Consider the following 13,873-nt stretch of genomic DNA (forward strand, 5'->3'; position numbering starts at 1 on the left):
CTGCCCGCTCCTGGGGCTGCCTGCTCTGCCTGCTCTGCCCGCTCCTGGGGCTGCCTGCTCTGCCCACCCTGCCCGCTCCTGGGGCTGCCTGCTCTGCCCGCTCCTGGGGCTGCCTGCTCTGCCCGCTCCTGGGGCTGCCTGCTCTGCCCACCCTGCCCGCTCCTGGGGCTGCCTGCTCTGCCTGCTCTGCCCGCTCCTGGGGCTGCCTGCTCTGCCCGCCCTGCCCGCTCCTGGGGCTGCCTGCTCTGCCCACCCTGCCCGCTCCTGGGGCTGCCTGCTCTGCCTGCCCTGCCCGCTCCTGGGGCTGCCTGCTCTGCCTGCCCTGCCCGCTCCTGGGGCTGCCTGCTCTGCCCGCCCTGCCCGCTCCTGGGGCTGCCTGCTCTGCCTGCTCTGCCCGCTCCTGGGGCTGCCTGCTCTGCCTGCCCTGCCCGCTCCTGGGGCTGCCTGCTCTGCCCACCCTGCCCGCTCCTGGGGCTGCCTGCTCTGCCCGCTCCTGGGGCTGCCTGCTCTGCCCACCCTGCCCGCTCCTGGGGCTGCCTGCTCTGCCCGCTGTGCCCGCTCCTGGGGCTGCCTGCTCTGCCCGCTCTGCCCGCTCCTGGGGCTGCCTGCTCTGCCCACCCTGCCCGCTCCTGGGGCTGCCTGCTCTGCCTGCCCTGCCCGCTCCTGGGGCTGCCTGCTCTGCCTGCTCTGCCCGCTCCTGGGGCTGCCTGCTCTGCCCACCCTGCCCGCTCCTGGGGCTGCCTGCTCTGCCCACCCTGCCCGCTCCTGGGGCTGCCTGCTCTGCCTGCTCTGCCCGCTCCTGGGGCTGCCTGCTCTGCCTGCCCTGCCCGCTCCTGGGGCTGCCTGCTCTGCCCGCTCTGCCCGCTCCTGGGGCTGCCTGCTCTGCCTGCTCTGCCCGCTCCTGGGGCTGCCTGCTCTGCCTGCCCTGCCCGCTCCTGGGGCTGCCTGCTCTGCCTGCCCTGCCCGCTCCTGGGGCTGCCTGCTCTGCCCACCCTGCCCGCTCCTGGGGCTGCCTGCTCTGCCCGCTCTGCCTGCTCCTGGGGCTGCCTGCTCTGCCTGCTCTGCCCGCTCCTGGGGCTGCCTGCTCTGCCTGCTCTGCCTGCTCTGCCCGCTCCTGGGGCTGCCTGCTCTGCCCACCCTGCCTGCTCCTGGGGCTGCCTGCTCTGCCTGCTCTGCCCGCTCCTGGGGCTGCCTGCTCTGCCCGCTCCTGGGGCTGCCTGCTCTGCCTGCCCTGCCCGCTCCTGGGGCTGCCTGCTCTGCCCGCCCTGCCCGCTCCTGGGGCTGCCTGCTCTGCCCACCCTGCCCGCTCCTGGGGCTGCCTGCTCTGCCCACCCTGCCCGCTCCTGGGGCTGCCTGCTCTGCCCGCTCCTGGGGCTGCCTGCTCTGCCCGCCCTGCCCGCTCCTGGGGCTGCCTGCTCTGCCTGCCCTGCCCGCTCCTGGGGCTGCCTGCTCTGCCCGCTCCTGGGGCTGCCTGCTCTGCCCACCCTGCCCGCTCCTGGGGCTGCCTGCTCTGCCTGCCCTGCCCGCTCCTGGGGCTGCCTGCTCTGCCCGCCCTGCCCGCTCCTGGGGCTGCCTGCTCTGCCCACCCTGCCCGCTCCTGGGGCTGCCTGCTCTGCCTGCCCTGCCCGCTCCTGGGGCTGCCTGCTCTGCCCGCTCCTGGGGCTGCCTGCTCTGCCCGCTCCTGGGGCTGCCTGCTCTGCCCACCCTGCCCGCTCCTGGGGCTGCCTGCTCTGCCTGCCCTGCCCGCTCCTGGGGCTGCCTGCCCTGCCCGCTCCTGGGGCTGCCTGCTCTGCCCGCTCCTGGGGCTGCCTGCTCTGCCCGCTCCTGGGGCTGCCTGCTCTGCCCGCCCTGCCCGCTCCTGGGGCTGCCTGCTCTGCCCGCCCTGCCCGCTCCTGGGGCTGCCTGCTCTGCCTGCCCTGCCCGCTCCTGGGGCTGCCTGCTCTGCCCACTCTGCCCGCTCCTGGGGCTGCCTGCTCTGCCCACCCTGCCTGCTCCTGGGGCTGCCTGCTCTGCCTGCCCTGCCCGCTCCTGGGGCTGCCTGCTCTGCCCACCCTGCCCGCTCCTGGGGCTGCCTGCTCTGCCCACCCTGCCTGCTCCTGGGGCTGCCTGCTCTGCCCTCCCTGCCTGCTCTGCCTGCTCGCTGGGCCGGTGCCACACACCCGCTGCCCGGTGGGTGATGGGGTGTCTCGCCGACACTTCTCAGCCTTAAATTTGACCGTGAGTAAGAACAGGTTTGAAGACGGTAATGACAGCTCGGGGATGGGAGCGGGGGCCCGGGGAAGGAATGGCGTGAAAATAGAAAGGTGAAGAGCCCTGTGAGGGAGAACAACGCCGTCCAGTTCTTCAGGGGCTTTAATTTTAGCTCTTCTATAAACATCTCATTACCAAGTGGCTCATCCAGAAGAACCTCCGAGAGTGGTGACTTTCAGTGGAAGCGCTGTGCTGGGAAGACACCAGCGGGTCCTCACCACCCCGCGCCGGCCGGGCAGCGATGGTCCCACTGACTCTCCTCAAGGATGTTTTATCTGAGAGTGAGTGACCCAAGAATGGAATATTTTGCCTGCCTTTGGGAGGTGTTCCATCATTGGAGGGAACTCTCCCAGTAAAGAGTTGGTCGTGTTGTGATCGCAGTTGCGTGTAGAGTTTGCTTTGCCACCGGTTCTGCATTCAGTCCCATCCCAAACTGTTTGTCCTTCTGATCTTTATCATCTTGTGTTTACAGATGTCAAACATGTCCTCAGACATCACCAAAGCGATCATTAAACAGAATGAGTTCATTTTTTCCCTATTTCTTTTTTTTTTTTTAAATATACTCAGGGCAGGAGTTGGTGTTCTGGGTGTGACTTTGTCTCTTTCTAGATACTTTTGCCTTAAATAATACCATCAAGGGGACCTTTGTAAGAGCCGAAAGGTTGTGTGTCATCCTGCTCCCGGCCTGCAGACTTGCTGCTGGGTGCACGTTCTGCATCTGGTTCAAATCTGCCTCCGGTCCGTGGCCGTGCGCGAGGTGCCGGTGGCTCGGCTGCTGCGCAGGCATCTGGTGTTCCCGCAGTCTGGGACAGGGCCGAGCTTTGTCTCTCCCCAAGTTTCTTCTCCGGTGAAGTTGCACTAAAACGTGAAGCGAAGGAGAACGTGTGGATTACTTCTTTGTCTGGATTACTTACTCGTCTGCCTTGCTGGCCTCCGCGTGCAGACAGAAGAGGCAGCCCTGCCTGCAGCAGGGACTTGGTCTTCTGGGGGAGCTGGGGGGGACAGTGGGGGTCCAGTAAGTGCCACTTCATGCATGTGGCAGTAGAACGAGCTCTCTCCCCAGCCGGCTGCGGGGGTGAGCTGAGCCCCCCGGGGTGTCCGCACGGGTGGACGGCCCCCGCGGTGCTGCCAGCCGCGGCCGGCGCTGCCGGGATGGCATGGCATGGTCTGGCGGGGGCAGGAGCATCTCCTCCCATGCCAGAGGGATGTTGCTCGTGGCCGGTGTGCAGGGACGAAGGCAGTCTGCTTGGTTGGTTTGGGGTGGGTGGGTTTTCCCCAGGGGAGGGCTCGGGGTGCCCGGGAGGGTGGCAGCCATGGGGTGGCCGGGAGGAATGGGCCAGACCCAGCCCCGCCAGCCCCGCACACAGCCCTTTTGTTTTCCTCCATAGAAAAGCCATTCTTCGTGCTCCTTTCATAAATATGTAATGAGGGAACAGTGCAGTCATTGTCCTTCGTGTTGTTCTGGGGCTGCCGTGCCCGCTGGTGCGGTGGGTTTTGTGGGACGGGGGGAGGACTTCAGTCTCTAGGACGAGGATGGCTTTGCTGGGCTTGGCTCTGAATCCCTATTTCTGCCTTTCTCTCTCTCTGTTGTTTTATAAATCCCCAAAGCTTGCCCCCGTGCCCCTGGAAGGAGGAGCTGGTGCCCATGGGGTAGAATATCCCAGCTTCTCCACTCCTGCAGGTGCTGACTCCCGGTTAACAGGAGCGCTAAGCGGTGGTCCTGTCTTTCTCATCAGGTCAGCATAAGTCTTCTTGTTGGAAGCTTTGAGGCCAGTGGGCTGAACACAGAAGCCTAGGTGTGAAGATCACACAGCTAGGGAAGATCTCAAAGGTGCCTCTCTCATACTGAGAATGAAAGAAGCGAGAAGAAGGTGTTTCTCTGGACCCTGCCTCTGGAACTGCTCTTTTGGGGCGAGCCGTGATGGGCAGAGCAGGGGAACTAAGAGCCAGCGATGACTTGGCCTGTAATGGTTATATCTGAAAGTGAAACAGGTTTGGTTGTTAGAGTGGAAAATAAAATTGTATTTCCTGGTTGGCATGCCTGAGAGGAGAACCGTGCAGCTCGGAGAGCTCGGTGGGAGCCGTGGGGCTGCAGGCAGGTGTCCGTCCCCGTGAGGACGGGTCTGCTGGCCAGCCCAGGATCCTGCTGAGATGTCCTCCAGCAGCCGTTGTGGCTGCAGCTCGTCTCCTGTCCGTCTCCGCTTGGGAGAGCTGAAAGTTATTGACTAAAAAGGGGAAAAGCCCACACAATTTCAAGCTGTTGAGTTACTTTTCCCTAAAAAGTGAATTGCATCATATGGAGGAAGAGAAGTGGAAGTATGAGGAAGGGGGGACACAGCTCTTTGTGATGACTGGAAGAACTGCAGTAGCTTGTTTGATAGTTTTGTGGGCTGGGGATTGGGATCTGAGGGTTGCCTGCAGCCCCCGTGCGATCCGCGCGGGCTGCTGTGCACCTGCAGCTCAGACCGCAGCGTTTGCGGCGCTCTGTCCCGCAGCGCGCCGTCTGCCTGCCGGTCGGAGGCGCAGCCTGCAGCTGAGCGGCTGGGCGTGCCCGGGGAGCCGCGATGCTTGCCGAAGCTTCGTAGAGATTGCAGCCTTGGACTGCTCGCTCCCTCGCCCCTGGCAGACCTTTCCTGTTTGCTGGGCAGGCGTGAACCGGGGGAGCTTCCTGCCTTTGCTTCCTTGTCACAGGCGTCATGCAGCCAGGTGCTGAAGCGTGATCTGGCTTGGGCTCAGCTTTGATGGACTGCAGCGAGGGTGTGCTGCTCCCCGTCGCCCTGGAAAGCCGCAGAGGGGGAGCGTGGAGCCTGCCAGAGCCTCCCGGACCTCGCTCTGCACACCACATCGTCCCTGACCCCATCTCATTACAGTTTGTCATGGCAGCTGAACACAGCGGTTTTGGTTTTTAATTCCAGCCTTCCTGGGTAGTCAGGTGCTGGTGTGTAATAAATACAGCCTGCACGTTTTGGGTGAGAATCTCATGCACGGGGCTTCTCTAAAGAGAGCGCTTGTTTCCTTCCAGACCCTGTGCGATGCCCTGTTTCTCCCTGGGCGGCTGCGCTCCCGTGCCCTCGCGCCAGGAGCCACCACCCCGCTTCGCAGGTAGAACGGCGCGTTGCCGAGGGATGTGCTGGCAGGTTAGTCAGACCACAACGCCGGTTGGTGCAATAGCTCGTGCTGGTTGCGGGGTGGTTGCCCCACCACTGTTTGATACCGCTCGCATCCCTGCGAGGCTTGTGTGGATCGTTGCTTGTTCCAAGAACACCATCAGCAACCTGCTCTGTAGCCCAGGGCTGCTGCCTGATTTACGTCCGATGGAGCAGGCTTGCAGGCATGGCTGGGGGATGTTGCATCGCTTACTGCAGATCTTAGCAGTAAGTGCTCTTGGCAGAAGCTTCAGGTCCCCTTGCAGCTTGTGTTTCATGGCTTCGTGCCTTGTGGGTTAATACTGTTTTGCCAGAAGTCACCTCAATAACTACGGTCAGTGGGTCAGTGCTCTGGTGCACGAAGAACTTGATGATGCTTTGAAAGAGCTAAACTTTTAAAATCATTTCTGCTTTGGGATACTGGGCAGCTCTTGGAAGCCTCTGCTAATGACACTTCAAAGCAATGCTGCAGTTGTGTCAGCACCGGGGATGAGCTGCCAAAACAGTTCCATGTTTGAAATGATTCCCCTGCGCTCTCCCGGCAGAGCCAGGCAGCCCCCAGCCTCGGTGCTGGGAGCCAGGAGTGAAGGGAGGCTGAAGGGTCCAGGTCTGGGCCCCCCAGTTCAAGAAGGACAGGGAACTGCTGGAGCAAGGCCAGCGCAGAGCTGCCAAGGGGATCAGGGGCTGGAGCATCTCCCTTGTGAGGAAAGGCTGAGAGACCTGGGCTTGTTCAGCCTGGAGAGGAGAAGGCTGAGGGGGGATCTCATCAGTGCTTATAAATACCCGAAGGGCGGGTGTCAGGGGGATGGGGCCGGGCTCTTTTCAGCGGTGCCCAACGCCAGGCCAAGGGGCCACGGGCACAAGCTGGAACACGGGAAGCTCCACCTGAACATGAGGCCAAACCCCTTCCCTGTGCGGGTGCCAGAGCAGGGGCACAGGCTGCCCAGAGAGGCTGTGGGGTCCCTTCCCTGGAGACATTCACCCCCCGCCTGGATGCGGCCCTGTGCCCCTGCTCTGGGGGTGCCTGCTCCAGCAGGGGTGGGACGGGGTGAGCTCCAGGGGGCCGTTCCAGCCCCCGCCAGTCTGGGATTCTGAAGCATCTCTTGCTCGTGTGTTGAGGACTTGCAAGTTCCTCATTCCCCTGTATTACATCATCCCGAATTTTCGAGGTTCAGGGGTGTGGGAGTCGTGTCTGAGCCTGCAGGAGGACTGATTTCTTGAGACTGACTGTTGGGGTTGCACCGTGCTGCTTGGTGAAACACCCTCCCGTGCTTTCAGTAACCTTTGCTGTTAAGAGCAGAGGGCTTCAAGTGTGAGTGTCGGAAAAGGACTCATTCCAAACAAGATCCTTTGCCTAAAAAGCACATGGAAATTCACTTCTCCTGTGACGCTCTTCACTCCGTCGTCGCAGCAGCCTCCACAGAGAAGGTCCAGCTCCTGAAGCGGCTGGAGAAGATGCCGCACGGTTGGGTTCTGCCTTGGCCAGACGAGCGGCAGCGCCGGCTGCTGTGCCCCGTGCAGTACGGCAGCGCCAGCCTGCTGCTCTTTCCCCGTGAGCCGGTGGGCAGTTGCTGGGTGAGTTTTCCAGGGAAGGCGGAGACCCCCTCTGCGGGGGACTGGAATCACTCTGGAAACATGGCCTGGGGTCCCGGGAGGTGGAGTCCTGGCTTAGTCTTTCTCCAGGACATTCACTCCGGGCTTCTCTTGTCACGTCACTTAAGATACACTGAGAGTGAGTGGAGCGACGGGGAGTCTCTCGCTTGGCCATGACCCCGCCGGGCTGAGAACCGGCCGTTCCCGGAGAGCGACCCTGGCGTGCCAGCGCTCACCGCTGCTGGCCTGCCCGAGAGTTAAGGTCATCTGGTTGTGTTGTGTCAGCTGAGTGTTTAACTTTTTGCTTATTTAGAATTTCCTGTATTATGATAACATCTCATAAACTTCCAAATATAGCTTAACGCTAATTTAGACCGTAACAGGCTGCCCCAGGAACAGCGACCAGGTGTCACCTTAAGTCGCACTGGCCTTTTTGCAGCGCAGTGGCAGGAGGAGGCAGGAAGGAAGACGCGAAGCGAAGCAGCTGTGTGAAGGCCGATGTTCGCAGGCACACGTGTTTTCCCAGGCATCTCGGCCGTGGACAGCAGAAGAATCGGCGGGGCTGCTCTGGCTCTCCTCCGCAGGAAGGGGCACGCTGATCGGCAGCCCGATATGGCTGGCGAGCAGCTTGGATGCTGCGTGTGTTGAATGATGGGAAGTAGGAAGGCAAGGATCAAGCTGCGTAAGGAGTAGCTGAGGAAAGCGCCTGGCAGCCTGGCTGGCCAGAATTCGTAAGTCAGGCTGCTTGGTGACAGTAGCTAAAATCAGGATGTACCAAGCCCACAGGTCGCTAGATAGTGTGGCAGTGTTTCTGTTTGAGAAAACCCAGGGGGCCAAGTTTCCCCTTGCTCTAAAAAACTCCTGGAGTGATTTTTACGTTTGTGTTGAGGATGATCTTTTACTTATTGCCCTTGCGACCACGAGAGTGCGGGTGAAGACGCTTGCGCTTGTGGCCAGGCTGCTGGAGCAAGCCGTCGTGGAGGGCACGGGTCTGAGAGAGCTCGCCGGGGCAGGCCGTCGGAGACCTGTTCGTGTGCGCCTAAAAGGGTTTTTCCTGCCTGCGGAGCCTGAGTTGGGCTGTTTGTGCTCAGAGGAGGCAGGTCTTACTCAACGCCGTGAGCACCTTGCAGAGGCCGGTGCTGTCAGCGGCACGTGGGACCCGGCCGGGGGGAGGTGGTGTCTGAGCGTGGGGGCGAGGCCAGCCGGGGGGAGATCTGGTTGACATGACGGTTGACACTATTTTCTTCACAGCTTGGCACTGACCTTTCCATTTTGGTCCTCAGACTATAAGTGGTATCTTTTCTGATGCCTCGTTCTGCTAAATTCAGCTGTGGCTGGCTGGTGGTAAGCAGAGCGGTGGAAGCGGGGCTAGCTGCCGAAAATAGCCCTTCGCTGGTGCGCGCCTTCTGGTGAGGCTCCTCCTGCTACCTGGCCCCGTCAGCAGCCCCAGGGCCACAATGCGGCTGTGCCGGAGGGAGGCCGGAGGTGCCCGTGCTCCCAAAGGCGGCAAGGTGTTACTGTAAGGGATGGGAGAGGCGGTCGTCCCCCGGGACGATGCAGTAATCCCTCGGCAGCTCTGCAAGGGACTGAGGTGGTCCTTCTTTACAGGGCTGCTTCCCTTCGTGGCTGTGCCTAGCCTGTGGAAAGCAAAGTCCTTCTCAGGATTTCTGATTCCCAGACTCCAGCCTGATCCACTGGAGCAGGGTTTTACTGCGTGCAGCTTTGCTGCTGAAAGGACGTGGCCAGCGTAGGAGCGCATCCCAGCCTTGCAGGCTGTGAGGAGGCACCCGAGCTTCAGGGGTGGTTTAGCTGTTGCTTCAGGCTGTCCCAAGAGCCAGCTGCTACTCTCAGAAGAGCTGACCCGCTCCCCGGTGTGCCAGTTCACATGCTTGCGTGGCCAGCTAGATCAGATCATTATCTAGGTCAAGAGCAGGTTTTTTTACGTGGGTTGGTGTGGGCTGGTGGGCACGCGTGGGTGGGAGTGCTCCCCCCGGCAGCGGCGCAGCCTCCAGGTGCTGTAAAGCGACAGAGAAACGGTGGCTCCAGGGGAACCCGAAAGTAAAACCGAGCAGTATGGTACCATTGTTTGGGGAAAATGCCAAGTGCCAAGCTGTAGATAACGAGCAGTGAATTACGGTTCAAAATCTGCGTGTATGACCTTGTGCTAGCAACGCAAGGAAGGAAACTTAAACTTGACCAGAGACCTGCTGCACTTCTGCTTTGCCTGTTAGGTTCCTTTAGGTAATGAGTTTGTGAGCTCTTTGCTCATGACTCTATTAAAATCGCTGCGTTTCCCTCTGGCAGGGGCAGTGCTGCCGTGCAGCTGTGTTTGTGGAAGGGGCCGGGGTCTCTTCGGTGCTGCCCCTGTCCATGGAGGACCGACACAGCGCCAGAGCATCCCGCTGTTGCTTCCAGCCTGGCGTTACTGGAGGCTGAAATGCCGGCTGGGTACCTGCTGCCTGCCCTCTAATCCCCCTCTTGTCTCTGCAGGGAGCGGGGATGGACAGGGACAGATACTCCAGCGCTTCCCGGAGAAGGACTGGGAGGACAACCCCTTTCCCCAAGGCATCGAGCTGGTGAGTGTGCTGTCCCTTGGGAGCGGGGCCCCGCGGAAGTGTGACCGGCGTGCAGGGCAGGTGACACCGCGGCATGGCGTGCACGCATCTCACTGGGCGTTGCAGGGTCTGACCGGGGGAGCCCACGACAGAAGGGTTCCCCCGTGCCCCCCAACGCAGCTCCAGCTCTGGAAAGCGGCAGGATCCAGCGTGCCACCTCCCAGCCAGGCTGCAGCAGAGCTGTCCAGAGGCGGTCGCTGCTGCGTGCCCTGCCTGGGGCTGGCCCCTCTCCTGGCCGCTTTGCTCCCCCTCCTCCTCGCGGATCAGCTGCTCGGGACGCTGGAACGCTTCCTAGAGGAGCTGCACGGATGCAGCAGCAGTATAAATAGCCCCGTCACGAATAGCAGGGCCCTGCCATTGTCAGGCCTCCCCGAAGCGCTCGCCGAGCAAACCGCTCCCCTCCTCGGGCCGGCGGTGGCGGCTCTCCCTCCGGCAGGCCTGGGTGTGCTCTGTTTGTATCTGCTTGGCGAGGAGGGTTCTGGGCCCTGGATCCCTTCCCCAGCCCTCCGGACGCATTCGCCTGCTGTTGTGAGTCCTCTGAGGTTGCGATCATTGCTGGGTCATACCCATAAAGCGACACACCCAGTCTAATTTGGCACTGCGTGGGTTCGTCAGAAACCAGCTTTTAACTAATCAAGGATAATAGGATTGTTCTCCTCGGTTGCTAAATTTGAGTAGTTCTTCTCAAACCCTTCCCTGCTGCGTTGGTGCTGCTGCTGAGGAGCTCTGAAGGAGAGGAGCTGGTGCTCCGCTGCCGGCGAAAGCGAGTGGGCTGGGCTGCCCGTTGGCCAGACCCCTTTTCACCGCTAAACTGAGCCCCCTTCTAAGCTGCTCTACTCCTCCCCTCCCCAGTTCTTCCCAGCTTCCAGCTGAAGTACAGTGGGGTACAAAACCTGAAGAGAGATGAGAGGTTGCTTCACTGCCTGACAAGCCTCACGGTGCTGGGACTATCCTGACCCCACTCCTCGAGGCCTTGCAATTACCTTTGCTGTGCTGGGAGGTGTCGGCGCCTGCGAGGCTGGTGTGCGATGGTCGGTGGCGGGGACGCTGCCCAGCCCAGAGCCCCCCGTCCTCTCCCAGAGCAGAGGAGCCAGGAGCAGCCAGCCCTTTCTGCCTGCGCTGGTGTGCGCAGAGGGTTTGCACCTCCCTGTTCGGACGGGGCTGGCCCGAGTCACCTGCCAGCAGGACTCGTCGAAGGGGGTTTGTGCATCTCTGAGAAGGTTTTGGCTGGGGGAGTCCTGGGCGCCTGGTGGGCTTCGCTGGGAGGATGGCCTTGGCCTTGGGAGCTTATTTCCTTAGAGCAAGTGTGTAATGGGTGTTGAGGACACTGTTCGTTGGATCTCTGCCTTGTGCTGTCCACGTGCAGGGCTCTGGGTACTGAGGAGGGTGGTGGCCCAGCTGGCTTCTCATTCCCTGGCCTGTGTGAGTTCCCTGTGCTATTTAATGCTCATTTTCTGAGTGGTGGATCTGTGGCCGCCCCTCCTCGCCTGTCGGGACTCAGTTCTGCTCTCAGCTGCCTCCCACATTTCGTGGCCTCGTTCAGAGCCAGCAGTCACCTCCACCTCCATGTGTGCTGGTGCTGGAGAGCTTCCACGTGAGCTGTGGCTCTTGGAGGCTGATCAGGACACCCTGTGTCGTGTGCCCTCCAAAGCTCCTGTGTCAGGCTTAACCAAAGACCGTGGGGCTCTGCTGGCACTTGCAGAGGGCTGCCGGTGTGCTCCTCTCACCCGGCCGGGAGCAACAGCTTGTGGAGCGGAGGGCGTCAGAGCTGGACACGTCTCATCCCCGTCCTCGTCCCTCTGCCCCATCCCGGGCGCTTGGCTTCGGCAGCCACCGCTGCAGCCGCCGGGTCGAGCCGCGGGCCTGCCAGACGCGTGGCCAGTCACCGGGATCAGCGGCGGTGGCCGGCTCGGCTTCCTACCGCGCGCTCACCGTAACTGCAGCGCAATTTCGGACTCTTATGTGCTGTTTTGTCTGAGGCAAAAAATATAAATTATTTTTCTGGTTAGTATTTCCTGGTTGTCTGCAGGGGACTTGGGAACTGTCCCAGGAAAGAGGAAAGCTGCTTTTTTCCCAAGGGCCAAACTGTCCAGCCAAAAAATCCCTGGAATTTAAACAATTGGAGCCCCGTCCTGTTGGGAGCCAGTGGTGGCTCTGAGGCTTCCCACAAGCTGTCAGGAGGCATCCTGGGTGAACAGCACACGGCTGAAACTAAGGCAGCTTCTGAAAAATCAGATGGAGCCCACCCAGGGGATTTTGGGTTGTACATTACACTGCAGTCACTGCTGTGCTTCTTTTCAACAGCTTTTTTTGGGGGGAAAGTTTTCTGGTGGGTGTAGGGAGCAGGAATTTGTAGCTTCTGCCCTTGTGTGCTGTCTGACAGCATTTCTAAACAAAAATATTCTGTTCTAATGGATGGAAGTTCCTCTGGAGAGAGACACAGGATGTGAACATGTCTCCTCTATTGCCACATCCCTCCCTTCCCAGGCCAGAACCTTGCCAGAGCAAGGGCTTTGGCAGCCCTCGAGCCCTCGGTGGGTTGCACTGGCTGCCCTCGCCAGCCTGGTGCAGGCAGACTGGGGGAGCAGGATCTCCAGGCCCTGGGGCAACTGGGAGAACTGGGGTATTACTGCAGGTGAAACCGCAGCAGGGAGCCCTGCTTCAGACTGTGACCAACAGCTCTCGCTTCCGAGGGTTACTGGTTGCAGTGCCTGCGGTGGTACCGAGCCAGGTGTGCGCTCCGGGAACGGAGATTCTTGCTAAAACCGGTGACTGAAGTGTGTGCTACGCCCGCCGGTTACTTCTGCTCTGGCGAGGGTTTGTGCAATTCCTTCTCTCCCTTCCAGATCGCCCCGCAGCGCTGGTCCTTACGTCCTTCTGTACCACAGTCCCACAGGTCTGCTTAACACAGCGCGGTGTTTCCCACGTCTTAAGGCCGCTCGTGGATGGTTCTTGCGTATGGCAGACCGTGTCATCTTGCCTTACTGGGTGCGTCCAAGCCCCCAGACACGTCTCACCTCTGCCAGCATGCGGCGGCACCCGAGCCAGCATACGGCAGCGCTCCCTCCTGGCGCCTGGGCACTGGAGAGCGTTAGGGTTTTTGCTGCTCCCTGGCATAAAAGAGTGCGATCCAACCAGCCAGGTAATTGCCCGCGTGTTTGCGGCTTCAGTATCCTGTTTGGTGAGGGTGAGCACAGGTTTGTATGAGGTTTGCTCCCTGGCTGCCGGGAGCGCTTGGGCAGAGGTTCTTGCAGGAGAACGCTGTGTCCTGGCCCCGGCCGGGGGAGCTTGGTGGGGCAGGGTCTGCAGGCCACAGTCTCTGCTTCCAGGGGATGGTGAGGCACTCTGCTGCTGGCAGAAAAGCTGCCTTCGTTGCTTTGCTTGTGTAAGGCAACGGTAGCTGAGCAGAGCCTCTTCTGCTGCGTCTGTCTTGACCAACAGATCTTTTCTTCACCTCTGACGTGGAGGAACCCGAGGTCGGCAGCTGACAGCTGAGCCCACGCAGCCAGCGGCCGTTCCGGCAATGCTCAGGAGAGAGGAGAGCTGCTGCTGTGCTCTGCCGTGGGTTTGATCAGGAGTGGAGCTCCTTATCCAGTGGGGCACTGGTGACCAGTGGCTCCACATGTCATTCCTCCTGCCTGGCAGCTGGCTCTGCTGCAGGGATGCGTTGCCTCCCAAAGCTTTCCAGGGTGGAAATAAATGATCAGGAGGACATCTTGGGGCATCATAGGCTAGATCCTTGCAAAATCGATCCCTGCAAGCTTGGGAAAGGCCTGTGATGTAACTGGGGGAAGAAGGAAAGGTGGTAAAGCAGCTCTGATCCATGCAGTGCTGTGGAAAACAAGGCTTGCCAGACAGACACACACATGTTGTCATGAGAGGCTGGTTTTGTTGCTAAAACTGCTCTAGGCAGTGTCTGCAGAGCCCGGCACGCAGCTCTGCCTTCCTGTGGGATTTTTCTAAACAAACGAAGGGCTCTTGCTCTGGAGAGGCTTAGGTGCAGCCTGGCTGGGGCATCCACCAGCACCCGTCTGTAGGGGAGCTGCAGTACCTCCTTCGGGTCAGTTGCTTCCATCAACACCCCCCTCATCTAAGAACCAAGACTTTCTTCTCTTCTGGCCGTCTGCAGCTCGCTCCTGTTCTCCGTGGGCACCCGGCGGCGCTGAGATGTGCCGCAAGGAGAGGCCGCCGCCGCCGCAGCGCTCGCAGTGCGGAGCAGCCCCTGCACGCCCCAGCGGCCGCGTGGGAGCCGGCAGCGTGTGCCGTGTT

General features: G+C 61.0%; 1 protein-coding gene across 7 annotated transcripts in view; it reads left to right on the forward strand.

Moving 5' to 3' along the window:
• SBF1 (SET binding factor 1) overlaps positions 1–13,873 on the forward strand; it is a 92,206-nt gene that overhangs the window by 40,189 nt on the left and 38,144 nt on the right. For all 7 annotated transcript variants that reach the window (XM_064441363.1, XM_064441381.1, XM_064441389.1 and 4 more), the window contains exon 2: positions 9,480–9,565. In XM_064441363.1, the coding sequence (XP_064297433.1) occupies positions 9,480–9,565 (86 nt within the window). The remainder of the gene's footprint in view (positions 1–9,479; positions 9,566–13,873) is intronic.

This window comes from Phalacrocorax carbo, chromosome 1, assembly GCF_963921805.1.
Source record: "Phalacrocorax carbo chromosome 1, bPhaCar2.1, whole genome shotgun sequence".
Lineage (NCBI taxonomy): Eukaryota > Metazoa > Chordata > Aves > Suliformes > Phalacrocoracidae > Phalacrocorax > Phalacrocorax carbo.